We start from the raw sequence: 21,852 nt of genomic DNA on the forward strand, positions 1-21,852 counted from the left end.
ACTAAATCGAAAATATAAAACAAACAAAAATGATATTGGCATTCACTATAAACAACATTTATTTTAAACGTCAAGCTTACACGTTTAAAGCAAAAGTGAAACTAAGCAGACTGTGTGAAATGCGCTAGGCTATAAGTGTCTCTCTCATTCTGCACCAATGCAAACGTGTTTAGCTTGGTTTTGGTTTTGGTTTTTATTCGTATGTGAGGGTCCTCTTACATTGAGCACAGTGACAAAATTAAATCACCAAAATAGCCATACTCATTTAATGTATAACGATTGGTCCCTGCATGTTTTTAGGAAAATGTTTTGTGATTACAATATTGAGCTGCTGCAATGGAGCAGCTCTAATGCAGCATTAAAATTTACAGTGAAAGTAACAAAAGCATATACAATACATTTTAACAGGTATAATTAAGTATAGAAATAACTGAAGGAAATATCTGTTTGCTAAATTAAGCCAACTAACTTGATTCTTCTTCTTCTTCTTACTATTATTATTATTTTGTCTCTGTAGCCAACATTTGTAAAAAATGACAAATGCTGTGAAAATACAGTTATAGGTATCGGTATCGATGAGTACCAAAAATGAAAGTATTGGTATTGGGCTCGTTCTGAAAAAAGTGGTATCGGTGCACCCCTTTTAAAAATTGTCTTGGATTTTTCAAGGTCTATCATTGCAGTCAGCAGTTGTTGGATTCCTTCAGTCCAAAAGAAGTTAATTAAAAAGCGCCTTCCATAAAATAAAGTGTCTCATAAGGCTCCGGTGGGTGAACAAAGGGCACCTGTCGTAAATCGATGCGTTTTTGTAAGAAAAAAATATTCCAATCGAAAACATCTCTTTAATCTAGTTTGCGCTCAGTGTTGTACACAGTACAACAGTGGAAACTCAAGCATACTGAAGCACTCAGAGACAGCCTAAAGAACACTTTTTAGTACAGTGAAGCAAATAATATTCATATTTTAGATAGAAATAAAATATACTCCACACATATGAATTTATGTAGACATATGGCTTTAAATCTGTAACAATTTTGTGTTTTTATCTATTTTTTTAAATAAAATAAAAACAAATACCACAATACATTGTTTTTACAGTAAATCTAAACATCTATAACTTTTTAATACTTTCATTTTAGTAAATGATTTAACTTCTGTAATAATCTGCTAAATTGTCTTCTTTAAAAAAAAAGAGACCACTCTTTAGTCTGTATTCACAACCGTTTTTTCATTAACTAAAAAAAAAAAAAAAATGTATAGATGCAGTAAAGGGGATAAACAAAAAAAAAGTCATTCTAATCTTACTGGTTAACGATCAACTAATGAGCTTCGGTTGACGGTCAGGGATAAGCAAAATGAATAAAATGCTGTCATTCTACAATTCTCCACCAGATTTACTACGCTGCGTGCAAGTTCAGGTAACGCAAAAACCTGCATATGAGCTGATACCAGACGTGAGATTTGATCACCACTGCCCACGTCCATATTGATAAACTCCACGTTTTTTGTTGAAACAACCACACGCCCAATTTTCTGTCATACAGTCATTTCATAAATGAGGCCCATTGTCTCTGGTATTACTATTATTACAAATGTATAATAAAAGAACAGTTGATGTACTCACCTTCAGATCAATCACTGTTTACAATCGAAAACTTAACAAATATGTGGATTTTGATGTGGGAGGACAAAGGGAGATTGACTTTATTACTGGAGGAAGTGTGATTATGGATTATTATAAACACACAATTTTTTAATAGTGTTTAAATGCCATTTATTAATTTCTGCTTTTAAATAAAGAATGCACATAACAAAGATTCATTTTTACTGCTCTATCTCGCAACGAATCTATTAATCCGCAGTAACAGAAGTCCGTTGTTCCCTCCTTAGAGTTTATTACTCTTATCTTGAGAAAGTACAAAGTGCAAATCATCCTCCCCTTTCTGATCATAATTTGCAAACGTTCATCTACACCAGCCTCCATACTACTATGTGGCTCACTATGAGGGAACTTGGCATAATTTTGTTCATTTTTGCCCTAAACCACAACATTCAGGCCCAAACAACAAAATCAGGTAAGATTTTAAACAACAACAACAACATATTCAGTTATTTGAACGATAAAGGGCTTTATGTATGGTTTGGTCTTTATTTTTACCTCATTACTTAATGTTGAATGTAGAAAATACTATTCTCAAGGTCAAAGTAAGTGCCAAAAATGGTCAAATCAAACAAAACACAACCATACTTGTTAAATTTAATACATATATTTATGTGTATATATATATGTATTTATGTGTACCTGTGTGCAAGCCTGATTTTAAGGAAGCAAACTGAATGTAGAATTGCAGTTTATATTTTAAGAAGGCAGAATTTAAATGCACTGAAGTTGAAAAAATGTACATCATTTTAAGTGTAATTTTTAACTAGAAAAAGAATGTGCATTGAGACAAACCTTGAATTAATACTTAAAATAAAAAAAATGAAAAAATAAAAAACAAAGCTAAAAGTATAGATCAGTTTAAAATGTTACCTATAGAAAGATGTACTTAATTCCCAACAACTTTGAAATTTAATAAATTAACTTATATTTTATGGATGTAATAATACTCAATTTGAATTAGTCTGAATTGTAATTCAGTAAATTCCACTTCTTGTCATTCCAATTCAACTTCCTGTGGGGTGTGGCCAGTGTAATTCAAATTCACACTCATGAATCCAGAGAGCCAATTATAAATTCAGAATTTTGCACAACCTTGTTGAGTTTATACAACCCTTTCCATGACTCTATATAAAGTCTTGTTTGTTGTTGTTGTTGCAAAATTGTAACAAATAAGACTTTAAATTAAACCGAATTTGCATAATATTTACAGGAAGTAAAACCTGTAACATTAAAAGTGAAGAAAGAAATAGTGGAGAAAGGTTACAATTAACAGAACCAGAATACACGTGGATTGGGAGGAGTCTGGATAGATTTCACTCTTAAAAACTAAAACATTTCTCATGACACTGGGCATAACTGATGTTAGCACTGAGAATCAGGCAGTTGATGTTTTTGTCTGTTTACAATTGCAAATTTACTTGGATTTACCACTTCATGTATTCAAAGAGAATATTTTTACCAGTACAAACAGGTAGAAATGAAACCATTGTCTTGAGTTTTTATAGGACACAATTAGGACACATTGGCTGTACAGGTCTAACACCCTAGAAATCATTAACATACTGTACAGTGAAAAAAATTACAAGATTTACAATCATCATAAAAACTAGGTGTGGACTCTGCCAGACTAGTTACACATTACCTTTCAAGATACAAAGATCGCTCCCATTTTCATGGGTGTTTCAATCATTGATGAACAATGTAGCAAAAGTATTTTGGTTTTTTTTTTAATAGTGATTCTCTTAATCTTGGACACAGATCTAATACAGTACAAATCACTTTCTCTGTCTATTATTCCCTAAATTCTAGCGGCCTGCAGTCTAATGCCAGATCAAGGTACAGGACCTGAGTCCAACGTTAAGACTTTTATGTACTACGATGCAGCAAAAGACAACTGTTTTCCGTTCCGATACTTTGGGAGTGGTGGGAATGCAAACCGTTTCATGATAGAGAAGCAGTGCATGCGAAACTGTTCACACAGAGCTGATGAACTGTATCCTATGGACGGTAAAAACATAATTGCTTTTATATATGACATGCATATGATTATGCATTGATTCATTCATTTGTTGATTCAATCCTGTCCAAACAACGCTCAAGAAACAATGCTTGACTTAAGATAATACTGCCACCCTGTGGTAGACTTAATATTTAATATATATAAGTATTCATTTCACTTTTTTAACAGAAAGAAAAGCTTGCTATCTTCCAAAAAAGCCAGGGGAATGTGTAAGTCAGTATCCCCGTTTTTACTACAGTCCTGAACTCAACAAATGCATGTCTTTTTCCTGGACCGGCTGTGTGGGCAACGGAAACCGATTCCTAACACCAAAATTGTGCAATGCCACATGTTACAATGCAGCAGCAGCAGGTATGTGGCTAATAATGATTTTACCCAGAGGTATATATGCAAAAGTGCATGTTAATGTGTATTTGTTTGAATAGATGGAGGCCCTGAGGAACATTCTGGTGGATCAATCGGTAAGTGAAGCTTAAATATGTTTTAAACTCATTTAAAAAAATTTTCATGCAAATATGTTAATGTGTTATTATCCCATCAGGAATTATCTTGGGGGTTGTGTTTGGTCTTATTGGTGCCGTTATTCTCATTGTGGTGATTGTCTTTGCTCTCAAGAAGAAGTATGTCATTACAATATATACTATATATTTTTGTTTTTGGCTTTATTGGTTTTTACTGACAGTGTTTTTGTTGATACATGTTCACATGGGATCTTCTAGGCCTAGATCAAAGAAACGTGGGAAAAAAGAGGAAAAGTCTGCAGAGCAACCGCTGAAAGGGCAGGCCATTGAGATGGGAGGAGGAGAAGCAAAACCAGCCACTCTTGAAGTTTCTACAGTCCAACCCTAAATTTTAAGCCACAAATGTACATTGAAACTTTTAGCCAATCATTGTTTGCATTTAAAAAAAAAGATGTAAAGGGGTAAAAATGTTTGACTGTAATAAAAAGGTACATTCATAATATTCCGGTTGTTTATTTACTTGTACATTATACTTGTGTCTATATTTGGAAGGCCAATTCTAATTTGCAGTGTTTTATATGTCCGCTAACCTGGCTATATCACAATAAACATATTAAGTAGAAATGTCTGCATGGTCTTGAATGCCTTGAAGTGGGGCACAGTTTGCCTGTTGGTGCTTGGAAAATGAATCATCGTGTGTGTATGTGTGTTATTTATTATATTGCTATTCACAGTTTTATTCACAGAATCATACAGTTTCAGAACACCTCCAATATAATATTGACTTGGAAAATAGTTACACAGTCGAATCTCGTCCCGAGACGTCCAAATTTGCTCATATCCTCACTTCCTCCCTCTCTAACTCTCTCTCTCTCTCTCTCAGTAATCACTGCTCTGCCTACGAACTACGAAGGTTTCTGAATGAATCATGTCTTTCTGTCGAATATTACACACGCTTGTTTAAACATACCGTGCAAGGAAAAGTAAAGCAAACTCGAGACAATAATCCGAGTTAAGACTGTTTAGTACGCTCTCTATTTTGCTGTCTAGGTAGGGCTCACAGTAGGTTTTGAGACAGCCCGAATGTGCGCATGCATGTCTGCTCTCTTAAACCATAACAACACACTGACTTCACTAAGCAGAGCAACATCACTCATCAGCATTTACACGTTTAAGAATCCACTAACTGGAAAGCGAAAACACATTTTGTGTCTGTTAACAAACACTTTTAGAGTTTAACCTACCGCAGAAATCATCCAGAAGAGGACAGACTGGGCTTGCTCGTGCTTTAGCTAGCACACAGACTCATGGAGTGCCCTCACCTGAGCTCCAGTGTCTGTCTGACGGTGGATCCGACCCGGTTCCCCAACGGTTCCCCTTCCTCATGGTGCTGCTCCGGTGAGTTCGCGTTAAATGCGAATCAGAATTCATTAACAACGAATAACAATTAAGTCCGTTTCCTAAAAGAGCTAGCTAGCTCGAGCTAGCCGAACCGGCTAACTGCCTCATTGCTCTCAGCAGCTCGCGCGAGGAGGCTTTTGTGTTTTTGTACAAATAAAACCGAAAAACATCTCAACATATAACACAACGTGAAACGATAATATTTGGTAAATGTGCTTTATTGAATATTAAACCCACAAACCGAGTAGTTTAGCTTCACACAGCAGTCAAACTTACTAATTTGAGAGTGATAGCGGAAGGCTTATTGTTCTATGTTAATACATTTCAAGGAAATGTTTTGTTTTACCAAATAAAATAAAATACTAAACTACTGTCGCCGTTTTCCTTTCGCTTTCGCCAGTTTATTTCACCCTTTCAGAAGCTTGAGTTAGGTTTTCTTTTCTTAAATACTTTTAATCTTGTTTTATTGCGGTTGGCTCTAATTTGTCATTTGCTTTAATATGATTTACAGTAAATGATTAACATTGATCTTCATTTGTAATGCAGACAAAGGCAGTCTATGCAAGCAGGGCTCAAAATAAACCGGAAATAATGTCTGCAAACGTTTTTACAACGTTAGTGTAACGTTACAACATTTGTGGCTTTACATGTTTAAGAAAGCACTGAAATACAAAGGGTCTGAAAACTTTTTCACTCCTTCTTTTTGGATTTGGACATTTGCTGTAGGTAGGAAAGTATTAAGAGTGGCAATTTAAAAGCGAGCTATTGTTGATGGTAATTATTGGCTTAGTGTGGGACTGCTTTTACAGCGACCGGTTTTCTGGAAAAATGCTCTGGAGAACATTCGGGTAAGCCATTAAAGGTTGGAGAGACCTTTGAAGTAACCCATTAGGACTCATGGCAACCAATTTGTGGAAAGAAGTACAGAATCTAGTGTTTGTTTGTCATCATCATAATCAGAATCTCCTTGAAAGGCTTAGATTTCCTCTATAAATAAAAATAAATGTAGGAAGTAGGTTTATTAGAGATATTATAGTGGTAGACAAATATATAAGCCTAACGTTACCCCCACACAAAAGTTTGAGGTCGACACCATTTAAAAAAAAAAAAGTTTTTGGAAAGAGTTTCTTAGGCCCACAAAGGCTCTAAAACGTAGTACAAATAGCAATGTTATTTAAATTTTAGTTTTACTATAACGTTAAATAACATACATATTTGTACTTTTATAAATTAAAGAGGAAACTAATTTGATGTATGGTTGACTTTTGAGGTTTAATACTATAGAAAAGCACTAAAAAAATTTCAGTTAGAGTATTTTCAGCTTGTTTATTTTCATATAAAAATACGGCACGCAGTTGCATTAAAACAATGTTATAAACATCATTTAATGTAAATTGTGATAACCGTAATTAATAATCGCATTTGCAATTTTAAGGGAGTAATCTAGAATAATGATTTTTGTCAAAAATCATGCAGCCCCATATTTCAGGCATTTCACTCTATAGATATTGACATTTATGATAAAAAAAAAAAACAGTTTCAGATGAGATTGCTTTCATACTAACTGACATCAAATGCTAGAACTACTTTTTTACCAGTAACATTACCAACATATCATGCATCCATACGTTTTACCTAATAGGTTATGATGATGTGTATTTTTGTCTAAAAATGAATTGACATGTTAGATTACACTGAAAACCCATGAACATTTAGGGTGTGACGCCCAGTGGCCCCTCAGCACACCCATGGGACATGAGAAATGCCCCATATCTCTTGTTTAACACATTTCACACTTATGAAACATGTCAGTCATTAGTACTGCTAAAAAAGAAGTAATTACTTAAATGACTGGACCTTTAACATCACATAATTGAATAAGACTTCAATTTCACTGCACTTTAAGGCCAATTCTTTGGGAAAATCGGACACGACATACCTGTTTAGATGGCTTTGTTCCTAATAACAGCGTGATTTTGTTAGAACATTGCTTCTTTTGTGTGAAGCACATTATATAAAGCATGTTACAATAGTACAGCATTGGCGCATTCTTAATCAGCACACAGGCGGTCAGCAGGTACGAGGAGACAGAGGGGGTCTATTGACTTTTTCCACATTTGTTGGGTCGTGCACAGACCAGCATTCACGAGAATCGACCGTTCCTTAGCAACAGCTAATTCAGATGCTTGTTGTGCGCTCAGAGGGAAGGTGATCAAGGCAATTAGAAGAAAGCGCTCTCTCCCAGCAGGCCACAGCCAGAGATTACATTCGCACGAGGTTAACATGCCACTTTATCTCTGCACATTACAAGGATCTTTATTATACACTAGGTTTCATGTATTGAGCATGTGGGTTTGGTTTCATACATCTGTAAAAAACAAAATTATGTTTGTAAAATTACATTACAAAAATATTATAAATTATAAATATTATTAAAAAAAATTATTTAACACATGCTATAAACATTTAAAGAATAATTGATATTGTAAAATATTTAAATATTTTTTTATTATTATTTTTTAATCCCAAGATTACTTGTGTGGGTATAGTATAGAGCTTGAAAAATATGCTTATGCTTTTTTAATAATAGTAATAATAACTGTTATTATATGTGTGTAATATATTCATTTTTAAGCCCAAGAGAAGCTGACAAATTTTCATATGTAGGGAAAATAATTCATTAAAAAAAATAATAAATTAAATAATTAAAATGGTCTTGTTTTAATACATTTGTAAAATGCCAAATCATATCATGGATGTTACTCATATGCTTGTATATTTTGATATTTTGCAGTTTGCCGGTCAAACAAAAGCCCATGGGTTTGCCTGACGTGTCTGAACGTGCATTGTGGAAGGTAAGTGCTTAAATTGATATTTTTTAGTCTGTGTGGTTTTGTTTCTTTAAATAGGACTTACAGTAAGTATTACATGTAAATTCATAGTTCTTCATTGTTCAGAATTATGTTTAAGCTACATTTAAAATGTAAAAAAAAAAAATAAAAAATAAAAAAAATATATATATATATATATATATATATATATTTATATATTGAAGTGCATTCAAATGAATTACATTCTAATATTAAATTTCCCACATTAAATGACCTCGCATCTGTTTTCTGTGGCAGGTATGTGAACGGCCATGCAAAAAAGCATTTCGAGGAGATTCCGTCACCAGGAGGCAGTCAAAGGAAGCCCGAGCGAGAAAAGTCGAGTGAGAAGAGTCAGCAGCACTCTGTGTGCATGGACTGTAACAGTTACAGCACGTTCTGGTTAGCTTCTTCCCTATTTTTCTCTCCAGAAATATTTCTCAATTTACAGTGGTAAGATAAGTGTGTCTTAAAGGGACAGGACATACATTATTTTTCAGCCATTTTCTTTCCTGTAGTTACAGATGTGATGAATTTGTGGTGAACGACACAAAATTGGGGCATATACAGAGGGTCAGAGAACATCTGCAGAGTTTGGAAAAGTACGTCTGGTGTTTGTCGATGTGTTATGATTAATAAGTCCATTCATCAATCATTAACCATCCCTTAAATACATTGATAATATGATTGTTTTTAAACTGATTTATACTTTTTTTTTTTTTTTCAGCTCTGTGTCTAATACTGACAGACAGAGGAAGAGAAAACTGTCAGACAGTTCCTCTCCTGACAGCAAGCTGAAGAAAGACAGCGTGAGTTTAATTGGATTTTGGAAGTGTGTAAAAGACCCTGTTGTGCTTAGATATGTCCATCCACATATCTTACCACATATTTCATTGTTAATAATTACTGGAAGGTAAAAACTTCTGCATGCAGTGCAGATGACACCGGTTTCATAATCCTATATATATATATATATATATATATATATATATATATATATATATATATATATATATATATATATATATATATATATATATATATATATATATATATATTAAATGTTGACGCATTACAATTACAGTATAAGTTACAGTTGCAGTATAATGTGAGAAAGTACCCAGATTTTTGCTTTGTAAATTTTATCAGCGAAGTGCATACTTTTTCATTACAACTCTGGATGCATCATTTATCAAATGTGTTCTGGATCTATAATTTTCTTTAATGTCACCACACAGGACAGCACCATAGCACAGTGTGCCACGGGCCTCCGAAACCTGGGCAACACCTGCTTCATGAATGCCATTCTCCAGTCCCTGAGGTAAGAGCGATGCGTAGCCCGGCAGGGTGTGTGTGTCCCAGCTGGTGGAGGCTCAAAGCCTCCCTGCGCTCTGCTGGCTGGTAACGGTGCCTCTGTGGCCTGTGAGCTGGCTGGAGGAGAGCTTGGTGGGCAGCCAGGGGACGGATTAGGCCCTACGCCTGCCTACTGCGGCCAACCTTACACTGGCCGGACTAACGGTTAAACCACAGCGAGCAACTCATGCCAAATATCACATAAACCGTTCAGCTGCATTACCTTGAACTACTGAGGCAAGCATTCAGTTACACTACCCCTTTTAACATTTTTTAGCAAGGATGAATTAAGTAGGTTTTACATCTACAAAAAAATGCTATATCTACAAACAAATACTGTCATTCTGAACTTTACTTTTTATCTAAGAACCTGAACAAAGTGAATGGTTTCCACAAAAATATTACAGTAGGACAACTGTAATAGCAAGTAAAAATAATACAAACCCGATTCCAAAAAAGTTGGCACACTGTACAAATTGTGAATAAAAACAATTGAAAGAAATGTTTATTGTGCTAAATCCTGCTGTTGCTCATTCATGTAAAAATATGCTATCCATGCATTAAATCATTGCTAGCACCATGTTAAAACATACTAGCAATGTTGTAAATAATGATAGAAACATGCTAGCAAAGAAAATGAATAATATCAACATAACAAACATGTTAGCAGTGCTAAATCATGTGCATACATTTTTAGCAATGTATTAAGTCATGTTAAAAGTGTATTGCCTTTTAAATCGTTTTGAACGCATTATTTAACATGCCTGTAACATGTTAACAATGTGCTAAATCATGCTATCAACATTCTTAAACATTCTAGCAATGTGTTAATCTTATTAGTAATATGTTAAAAACGTAAAACGTTAAAAAGCTGTGCTAATTCATATTAGTATGTTAACAAAATGCTAAATCATGCTATCAACTTTCTTAAACATTCTAGTAATGTTAAATCACATTAAAATGTTAGCATGCTAGAATGCTAAAATGCTAAATTGTGCTAGCAACATGTTAAAAAGGCTAGAACCATCACAACACGTTAATCAATCTAGAAATGTTACCAGCATAAAAAACATTCTAACAGTATGTAAAATCATGTTAGAAACACGTTAGTAACATGTTAGACAACATGTTTAACAATGTCTAAAAAGTGTTTGCCATATTTCTCTGACTAATAAAATGCTTCAAACTTTAAGCTTTTCTACGTTATTTAAAACATTCAGACAAGGCTTTGACAAGTCATCAAACTGCAATATAACTTTAGTTTTTTAAATGAATCTATTGTTGCAGAGCTGTTATCGTTTTTTTTAAGCCCTGGATAAAACACTAAACCTACCTAAAAAAAAAAAAAAATCACATTTCCATTTGCGCACTTCTGCTGGCCATGATCAATGGAAAAGGAAGCCTTGGCAAAGTTACCATAGTATTCTGGCACATTGGCGGTGTTTAATTTGTGTTTGGAAAGATTTACAGAACGGTCGTAACTCAGAAGGATCTTGAGTCATGTTTAAGACATCTCTGTTTGGTTACACACTGGTTTTTGTTTCCTGTCTCCAGTAACATCCAGGTGTTCAGCTGTTATTTTAAGGAGCTGCCCTCGGTGGCCTTACGAAGCGGGAAAACCGCAGGAAGGAGAATGTACCACACCAGAAGTCAGGGGGACAGCAGTGTGTAAGGTCCTCTCCACTGAAATTCAAATGCTGTCCTTTATTTTAAAGAAATAGTGAGAACATACTTTCTATAATGTAAGCCCTTACAATATATCATATGCCAAGTCATATACAATATACCAGTCTAGATGTTTATGGAGTGGCTTAAAGATTTATTATACCTTGACAAACATCTACTGTGAAAATGACCAAAAATATGTTATTATTTGGTAAATAATTTACATTATAAAGTCTTAAATGGGATGTTTTTTATGTTTAATTTTCTTTTTCTAGTTTTCTCTGGCCAAAAATTCAGCTCACAAAACACTTGTGGTTGAGTGTTGACGCAATCCATGTTTATCCTTACTACAACCTGTATTTAATAGTCTGAGTCTTTTCGTTGTTACATTGTTTTGTAGTTTGTTTATGGTTTTTGAAGATGAAGGAAGCATATTGATTTTGTTACCCTGAACACAAAATTATGTGATGAGTTCCATTGTGTTGTTTGGTTAAAGCATGGTTTTTTTCCTCTGCAGTCTGTCACTCTAAGAGCAGGCCTGATCTTTCAGTTTATAGGCACTGTCCTGGTGTCTCTAATATACTGGAGACCCTGTGATGTCCATTAACATACCTCCATTTCTCTGCTCTGTTGTGCAGGTCTCTGGTCGAGGAGTTCAGGAAAACACTCTGTTCACTTTGGCAGGGGAGTCAGACTGCCTTCAGCCCAGACGCTCTCTTTTATGTCATCTGGAAAATCATGCCAAGTTTCAGGTATCATAAAAATCACACAGCTAAACAATGTGTTGCAGTCTTTCCAGGATTTATTTTTCCAAAATTCAGTTGAATCTTTTTCATTATTTAAGCACTTAGAAAAATATTTTGTCCATTTTTATTGGTCATTGGTTGGCCGATTTGGATTTTTTTTTATTTTTTTTAATGGCCGAATTTCATTCTTGTATCTTTTTTTTAATTTGAGATGAGTGGTTGATGGCTAGACAGACAGATAGATGTCAGACTGCTTAAGTTAAAGATGGATGTAAACACATAATTAGAAATAAATAATTAGAAAATTAATAGAATGAAGAAGAAATGTAACCTTGATAAAAAAAGAAAATACTTTAGGTAGGAGCTTTGTGATTTTGCAATCTTATTTTATTTTATTCTTTTTCCACAGAATCATGAAAATAAAAAGTGCACAACAATCATATTTTCTAAAATAAGGATCAGTTTATCAGTGCTGTTTCCCAGCTTCCCACACTTGTCTAAAAAAGGCAAATTTATCGATCATTTAAAAATGGCAAACATTTGCAGATATATCCGCCATAGCAATATATATTGGTCAGTGACCAATTTTTGCTCTGTTTTGTGTACTAAATGTATTTAATATTACAATATTAAAAGTCAAAAATTAAAATTTTACTACTATATTATTATCTGTAATAATATTGAATAATATTAAACAGTAAAAAATGTAATGTAAAGTGTAAAAGGATTAGAAATTATACTGATGAATATTGCCATATTTACTGATATGCTGTTAAAACATGGATGGATAGACAGAACATATGGCCAAAAGTTTAGGGACACCCCCTTCTAATGAACAGGTTTGACTACTTTTGTAAAATCTTAATGTTTAGGCATATAATGATATTCTAGGGAATTGTGTGCTTCGTATTTTATAGCAACAGTTTGGACAGGACCCTTTTCTATTCTGTTGATTCAGTCAGTGTGGAAGAACTTGACTGGTCTGTAGAAAGAAAAGTCCTCGTCCCAGCTGAACACCTCTGGTGTGACTTTAAATGCAGACCTTGAGCCAAAAACTCATCACCAAACACCAAAGACTTGTACACATGAGTACATTCATTTTAGACACTTCCAAAACATTTGCAACAGAGATGGAAAACCATTTTTTAAATACATGAATTGTTTCTATCTTTGTTGCAACAGTTTTGGAAGTGTTTTAAAGAAGGGGGTATCCAAATACTTTTATCCATACAGTGTAGATAAATAGATCAAACCATTTAGAAATCAATCAATCAAACAATTATTTTCTCTGAAGTAACTTGCTGACAAATCATTCAAAATAATAGCAGCAGTCTCTTTAAGAAGTACATTTTGACTTGACAGTCCGGTGTATTTTGCAGGGGTTACCAGCAACAGGATGCTCACGAGTTCCTGCGTTACCTTCTGGATCATCTCCACCGAGAGATGCAGGGGAGCAAGAACGGGTCGCCCAGTCCCACCCTGTCCCCGGACCGAGCCAAACTCACCTCCGAGAACAAATGCTGCATGTACGAACATATAGTCATCATTTGTACCCCCAATCTAACAAACAGGTCAAACCTTACACCACTCCATGAGCAAGCAACCCTTCAAACACAAACCAGGTGCCACAATATTTAAACATGAAAAAAAGTACAGTTTGTCTTCAGTGAACTACACAGATGGTTCAGGGCAAATTTCTAACTGGAGGTAGGTCTATCTCAGCAGGTCGCCCCTCGTTCCATTTCTCTCCTGCTAGTTTAGCGAGTACGTGGGCAGCAGTGATAAAGATAACTCTTTACGCCACGCAGAGGGAAGTCTTTTCCGTACACAGACACGGCTGTTCCCACATTTGCCTGCTGCTAGAGCCAGAGCCACCCTGTTGTGTTTGTATTAATAGCTGCAGACAAGTGAGGAAGCCCTTGGCCGAGAGCTGCGAGGGTGACCTGAGTGGATTTGCAGGGGTTATTGAAAAGGAAGTGCAGTGTTGTGGCGTGCTCAGTGGATTGTGCTGAACAGAATGGCAGGTTAATCCTGCTGTGAATAGACAGACTAGATGTGCTTTCACAAAGTCCTGATTCCGTCCAGCGCTCTCGGGATCAGACTTCTGTGGGTTTATTTAATAATGGAGAGCGATTTTGCTTTTTTTCAGAAATGGGACCTCGACTATTGTTACATCTGTGTTTGGTGGCATCCTGCAGAATGAGGTGTACTGCTTGATATGTGGCACCGAGTCTCGAAAATTTGATCCATTCCTAGGTGAGCCGTCAATTCAGTCTATTTAAGCTTTGAAAGCTTTTGTTGCAATGGTTACGCTAAATCTCACTCTCCTCTAGATCTCTCATTGGACATTCCCAGCCAATTTCGAATCAAGGCCAGGAAAGACCAAGAGCCGGGGCCGACGTGCACTTTAAATGGTAAGAGATGACATTAGATACTATTACATGGCTGCATTTTGGTTGACTTTGTTGACTTAAGGGTATTAATTTTTGCACATTCAAAAATAAATACAACCTCACGTTGTGTCAGAAGCATTTACACACTGCCTCTGACATACATTTTTTTGGATCAGGTTCTATTTTTCGCCTGCTTTTGTTTTTATCCGTAGCAAGCATTTTAATAGGAAAGGATAATGATTAAAAAAAAAAACTTCCTAAAAAAACAAATTTGTACGAAAATTTCAAACTCCTTGTGCAAGGACCTTTAGTCAGTATGTAGGCCTACTGTCTCTCAGATTGCCTTCGGAGCTTCACAGACCTCGAGGAACTGGATGAAACCGAGCTGTACATGTGTCACAAGTGCAAAAAGCGACAAAAGTCCACCAAGAAATTCTGGATCCAGAAACTGCCCAAGGTGACGGAAGTGTAGAAATATCAGATTTTTTAAATAAATGCTGTTTTATGTCATTTGTAATGGTTATACAATGTCTAATCCGATTGTAGGTGCTTTGTTTGCATCTGAAGAGGTTTCACTGGACAGCGTTTCTGAGGAATAAGATTGACACTTATGTAGAGTTTCCGATGCGTGGCCTTGATATGAAAAGCTACTTGCTAGAGGTGAGTGAACCATTTGTTTTTTAATTATAGTTTTGTAATATGTTTTATGTTATTTAATTCGTTTTTAATACTTAACATTTAATATTTAACATACTTAATATTTAATTATTTTATAAAAAAATATTCAAAATAATATTAGTATTACTGTTAATTTAATAGTCCACTGTGTAATAGTAAGGTAACATGTAATGTGTTAATTAATATTAAATTAAATATAATAATTGTATATTATATAAAAGTAATATTTTTAAGATTTTTTTTATATTTAAATAGCTGTAAAAACATATTTTATATGAAGTAGTGAAATGTTACTATTAATTGACCAACTACGTGTTCATTGAATATTTAATAAGTTTTATTTTTAAAGTTAATATTAAGTAACAATATAGAATTAATGTAATATGTTTTCATTTGTTCACTTAAATAATGTTAAATATAATTACACATATATTAAATAAATTAATACACTGCATAAACTCTTATATGAATGATAAATATTGTTGCATTATAAGTTAATAAGTTATAAGTTATAAGTTACAAATATGTAATATAATAAAGTATAATTAAATACAATATATAATAATATAATAAAGTTATTTTACTTCAATATAGTTGTAATTTGAATAACTCACAAAATTGTATTCATAATTGTATAATTGAATGTAATTATTAGGGCTGTCTGAAACGACATGAGGGTTTTTGGTGAACTAGGCCTATCCCTTTAATGTTTTTATGATTCTTATTTTATTTAATAATAGTCTAAATAAGAAACTAAATCTGCCAGTAGGTGGCGGTAAATGTCTTAATTCGATTCGTTCAAACGGCTGATTCATTAAGGAATGAAGTAAATGGCTCTCTATGAATGATTCTTTAACCTGTTGAGCGGAACGGTTCCCTGTATGGAATTTAGAACGTTCGGTGATGTCACATAACTGCCAAATTCAAACTGCGTTTTCACGCTTTGGCTGACGCTGAGACGCCGCTGCACTTGTTATATAATCACAACCATGCAGTGTTTTTAACCACGTAATGTTTTTTTTTCTTAATATTTGTCAACAGTCAACTGTATGTAATGTAAGATGATGTACAGGTCTGGGGCTGGGGCCAGTGCGTTAAAATATTTTAATTGCGTTATTTTTTCATAACCATTAATGTGTTAAAAGGACAGCCCTAGTAATTATATACCTTTATATAAAGCATATGGTTAAAATAAATATTACAATATTATATAAATATAATGTTTAGTTATATGACATCTTGTTTTATGTCATACTGACTTCATAACAATTCTGTAATTCTGCTCAGCCTGAAAACAGCTTGCCAGAGAGATGCCTGTATGATCTTGCTGCAGTAGTGGTGCATCATGGTTCTGGGTAAGTAAACGCTGGCCTTGTTCTGTTATTAACCGTACAACACTGTTTCTCACTTCCCACGACTGTAATAGAGATATATTTCATGTGTTGCACACATCTCATTTACTGCAGCAGCCTGAAGTTGGGTTTCTTTGTCCTCCACTAGAGGGCGATGTTATATCAGTAGCTCTGCTAATCAGTTCCCGCTCTGTACAGATAATCAGATCACTGTCCTCTCCCACAGCATCGGCTCGGGACATTACACGGCGTACGGGCTTCACGAGGGCCAGTGGTACCACTTCAACGACAGCACGGTCACTCTGGTCAGTGAGGAGGCTGTGCTGAAAGCCAAGGCCTACATTCTGTTCTACACAGAGCACACCGATCAAGAGAGTCCAGCCAAGCTTTAAGACTTCCTCCAGATCAGTTATGGGACCTTCATACGTGTGCCGTCATCTGTCTCTTGTCTTGTGCTATCCAGTTCTGATTTTTTACGTCACAAACCTCAATATAAACCGAATTGCTGCTTGCGTTTGGACTTGATGACTTTTCATTTAATAGACTGTCCCAGTTTTTGTCTTCATAGCGCCACCAGTGTGAAATGAGATTCCAAAGGCAATTCTTCAGGGGGATTTTGGTCTGCCGAATGAACTCAAATTGACTTTAGAAACAAAATGCTTTACAATTGATTCTTTCCTCTTCTCACTTAGTGTTTTTCCGTCGTCTGAAATGATGACAGCTGTCACGTTTCTGACGTCTCCTACTCACGCCAACGATCTGCTCGCTGCTCCAGGAAAAAACGTTTCTGTTCGGCTCGGAAATTCATTCTCGTCTCCTGAGCCTGCTGTTCAGTGATCTAGGTTGATGTGGAGGGGTTTCCGAACTAAAACTTGAAATGTGTGATTTTACGTGACAAAACAAGATGTCGTCTGTATCACATAGCAGTAGTTGACTCTGATCACCTCACTAATGTGAAAATTACTTCCGAAGGGTCCAGTAGCTCACGTGTCTCGTTTCCTTAACGCTTGAAAGTGTTTGACCAGATGTAAACTTCCTGTCCTTTTAGAATTAAAGGGATGCAGATTGTGCAAAAGCTGGTTTGTGTGTTTATTGTATTATTTTCAATAAATGCAATAAATAATTGTAATAACTGATCCATTTGGCAGCTTATGTTGGCCAAGACCTCACTTCACAAGTTCTGAGCAGTATTATTTTAGTTAGTATAGTTTTTATAAATGACTGTTGATTTTTTTTCTGGGGGGAGGGGGGGTTTAGTTTTTTCATGTCAACAAAAGTTTTTTTTTTTTTTTTTTCGTGGCTTTAGTTAATATTTCCAGTTCTGGCTGGCATATAAAAGGACCAATCACTGTTTATTTTATTTTTATAGAACGATTGGGACCATGTAAAGCTGAAATCAAGTGATTCCTTTCTTCCTCACAATTGATAATCCTTGCAACCTTGTACCTTTTAAGATGGATTTTGTATGCAAAAGTTGTGCAAAATGAGCCAATCAGATTATTGCTTGCTAAATAGAGAAAGTGCATGCTATTGTGTGTGTGTACATACAAATATGCATCAGATGGTCCGTGGGTGTGCTGTCTGAGGCGGGGACTAGCTGTGCCCCACTTCTGTATCTCACAATGCAAATAGGGTAAAAAAACAAAAACAAAAAAACAATCTTTTTTTTTTTTTTTGGCTGAACAGAGATGAAGTAAAACTAAAAATGTGGCACATTTGATAATATTATGTCAGTTCAGTGTCTTGCATTGTCGGTGTCATGCCTTTTCTGTTATCAATTCTACAACAAAAAAATAAAGATAATTAGATTTATTAATTATATATTACATGAATATTTTATTTATATTTATGTGTGTATACACACACACACACACACACACAGCGGGCAAAATAAGTATTAAACACATCATTTTCATCAGTAAATATATTTTTAAAGGTGCTGTTGACCTTTTGTCGGTCAGAACCCAAGTAATCCATGCATACAAAGAAAACAAATAAGTTCAGAAATTAAGTTCTGTGTAATGTATATGTATGAATAATGATAATATTATTAAACATTTTTCACAATGTACAGTGATCTCAATGTTAACTTGGGTGTATTTTACATACAAAAGAACACGCAGTTGCACAGTTTGAAGTGCTCACACTGAAATGAATGCTTCTGTATGTGCTGTTCTCAAACACGGGTGTGGGTTCAGTCAGACTGTGTCACAGCGCACAACCGCATGCATTTCCTCTGCTCTGCACATGTCACTGCTGCAGGTGGAGCAGTGTTCTCTTCTACCTTACTTGAAACAGTGGTAAGTACCTTCATTCTCGAATCTTTGTCAAAGGACTACTTCCAGTGTAACCCACTGTGAAATGTAAACGTTGAATGGTTTTTAATGACGTAAGCCACTCCAAACAAGAGCATAAGAGGGCGTGCTTCATTCCCATTGTGAGTTCTTCTTATCCTTCCCCCTCGCTCTTTCTATCAATTGCTGCCACCCACACGGTCACTCTTGCACAAGCTCCCAGGGGCAAAACAAACTTCAGGGCTCCCCACTCGCCACGTGCCAGAGCTATCGTCTCTGACAGGCAGGAAGAAGTGGAGTGGAGTAACAGCTGCTCGACTCGCTCACAGGTGTCTGTCTGAGGCCGTCATACTTTAGAATGGACAATAAAGTTCATTCTCTCTCTCTCTCTCCCCCGATAGACCACAGCTGCCAGTAAGATCACGTTGCTTGTGCTATCAAGTGCAACTGCGTCAATAGCTGCACGTTATGACTCAGTGACTCAAACAGTACAAGCTGCAATTGCACTTCACCCGAGAAAGATTCACCAGGTCCACTGTGAGTTATCAGGTGCCATATCAAGAGTAGATATTGTGTAGAATAATTCCAGTAAGTAGGCAGGAATGCTATGCTAGCCTAGCTTATTTTAAAAGTACACTTTGCCCAGTGAGCACAAGTTGTGTCGTCATTTTTGAAATTCTGTTTGGTGCTGCTAATGGTGCAAAATTACTTCACCTGTACTTCATTGTTGGGGCAAGTTACTTTTGAAAGTAATGCATTTATTGTGTTATGCATATAAAAGTAAGTAATTGTAGTAGTTACTTTTTATGAAAAGTAATGCAATACTTTCTCATTACTTTTTGACCCCTGTGTTGGGCTTGCTACTTTGTTTTTAAATAATAAAAAAGTATTTATTTCCAAAAACAATTTTTTTTCAGGTGTAAAGGCTATTTCACACCAAAACTGAAGTTAATAAGCCTTCGGCTGAAGCAAGTGTTTCTGCACTTACTCCCAGTTTCTCTCAACATGGGACAGGACAGCTGTCAGGGATTTAATGGAAAACAAATTTACTAGCATTACTTATTTGAAAAAGTCAGATATTTTGTTGTAAATTTAAAAGTAATGCATTATTTACAAGGTACTTTAAAAACAGTAAACTAATTACAGAACTTGTGTAACTTGTAATGTGTTACCCCCAACACTGCCTGTAATACTGCAGGAAATATATTCATTTCATTCAATGGAAAAAATTTAAGCAAGGCAACATAAATCATAAATTACTCAACTTTTAAAACCTGAAAAGATTTTAAAACACGAGGCATCATACACTTGTCAACTTAGTAAATTGTTACAGAGAAAAAAGACAGAATGACTAAGGACCTAAAGTCATTCCCAACATAAACACATGCAGAAATGTTGTTTTAAAGTAATTCTAAAATCTAAAACATGTTTGATATAGTGCGACTGGATTGAATCATAAGCTGCACCAGAGGAAAACAAGCTCAAAAACAGCTCAAGAGATTGCATTTGTCTGTTGCATACATAATTAAGGATGTTTTTTTTTTTTTTTTTTTTTTACAAGCAACCATACTAAAAACTGACTCTTATTCCTTGTGAGGTTTAAATTAACTAAATATTATTACATTTAAATATTATGCATTTTCTGGAGGACAAAGTCTTCAAAATGAGACACGGTAATAGTCTGAGGCAAAAAAAAACTGGAATCTGTGCCCATCACACACTACGCTATTTTCCATGAAACTCCAACTCTCCAAAATCTGCGGACTGACATGGATTTGATTCTGGAAAATTTCTGGCAAACTGGCAGAGAGCCTTTTGTGTAAATGCAAGGTGGACTCATAAAGCAGGAAAACTGGATCACAAACAGAGACTTAATCTTGTGGGCTGCGCTCTGACAGTCCATGTCAAACTCATTTTCTGATCCCATTCCCCTCTCCTATCACTTCCTGTCTCTACTTAGCTAAGGCAAAAACATCCCCAAAAAGTACATATAAAAAAATATCCCAGCATCAGACCATTGTAACATTACCAGGATTAGAACCATCCCCGCAGGCAAAGGACATCAATAAAAAGTCAGGTTGATGCTGGACATGACGTCGGACAGACAGACGTCAGTATTTGATGCCAATTTGACATTGACTTACACAACCAGCTGGAGTCAGCTGACGTCATTATTGGACATCATTGATTTAGACATTGAATTTTGGTCACCTGTCGTTGTGTGTCTGCTGGGATAAGATCCGAAGCAGTGAAATGTGCTGTAACAAAATAAGCTCTCCTCGAGAAGCCATTCTCTTTATTTATTGTGTTATCTTTTTAAAAATATGTGCATTTGGCACCGCTAAACTGATGGATAATTTCGCGGTTTGCAGTGTCCACATTGCATTTGTATTGCCGATTTTCACCTGAAAACAACCACTAAAACAAGGGTTTTAAACTTTACCGTGATGTCCAGTTTAAATAAGGCCATGTCCACACGATCACGGGTATTTTTATAAACAAAGTTTTTTCTTCTTCCGTTTAAAAAAAAGGTCCACATAAAATGCAAATGCATGGTATGATTCACTGCCAAAACAACAGGTGGCGATATAATCTCAACCATAAAGCCATGTTGGCCAATCAAAAGCCTGAAAAAGTTTCCAGTAGAAACTGGACATAACAGCGCAGGCTCCGACGTCACAAGCCAAAAATTCTGGTTTTGCTGTCTACACGATAACACTGCAACCAGAGTTTTTGAAGATCTTCACCCTGGCAGGCTGTTTCAAAAAATGTTGGTTTCAGTGACCGGGTGCTGGGTTTGCGTGTGGACGTACAGCCAAACCGCGTAAAAAGCTGTGGTTTTAATAAATAACCCCGTTCTTGTGGACAGGGCCAAGTGTCCGATTGAAAGAACAGTATTTTTTCTCCCTTTTTTTTTTTTGTGTGCTTTACCAATGCACAGTAACACAGTGAGATG

The 21,852-nt window shown here is 35.5% G+C and overlaps 2 protein-coding genes across 2 annotated transcripts; both read left to right on the top strand.

Moving 5' to 3' along the window:
• Positions 1 to 1,921: 1,921 nt before the first annotated feature.
• On the top strand, positions 1,922 to 4,646 carry si:dkeyp-73b11.8 (BPTI/Kunitz domain-containing protein). Its single transcript, XM_052597726.1, has 6 exons — positions 1,922 to 2,075; positions 3,473 to 3,670; positions 3,852 to 4,034; positions 4,109 to 4,144; positions 4,225 to 4,303; positions 4,403 to 4,646. The coding sequence occupies exons 1-6, from the start codon at positions 1,991 to 1,993 to the stop codon at positions 4,530 to 4,532; spliced, it is 711 nt and encodes a 236-aa protein (XP_052453686.1). The 5' UTR covers positions 1,922 to 1,990; the 3' UTR covers positions 4,533 to 4,646.
• A 384-nt stretch (positions 4,647 to 5,030) lies between these two features.
• usp3 (ubiquitin specific peptidase 3) lies at positions 5,031 to 17,677 on the top strand. Its single transcript, XM_052597725.1, has 15 exons — positions 5,031 to 5,542; positions 8,340 to 8,400; positions 8,674 to 8,817; positions 8,934 to 9,017; positions 9,143 to 9,224; positions 9,654 to 9,736; positions 11,323 to 11,436; positions 12,072 to 12,185; positions 13,559 to 13,705; positions 14,329 to 14,435; positions 14,513 to 14,593; positions 14,911 to 15,029; positions 15,119 to 15,232; positions 16,538 to 16,605; positions 16,829 to 17,677. Exons 1-15 carry the CDS (start codon positions 5,452 to 5,454, stop codon positions 16,992 to 16,994), a joined length of 1,575 nt encoding a protein of 524 aa, XP_052453685.1. The 5' UTR covers positions 5,031 to 5,451; the 3' UTR covers positions 16,995 to 17,677.
• The last annotated feature ends 4,175 nt before the right edge of the window (positions 17,678 to 21,852 follow it).

This window comes from Carassius gibelio, chromosome B25 (assembly GCF_023724105.1).
Source record: "Carassius gibelio isolate Cgi1373 ecotype wild population from Czech Republic chromosome B25, carGib1.2-hapl.c, whole genome shotgun sequence".
Classification (NCBI taxonomy): Eukaryota; Metazoa; Chordata; class Actinopteri; order Cypriniformes; family Cyprinidae; genus Carassius; species Carassius gibelio.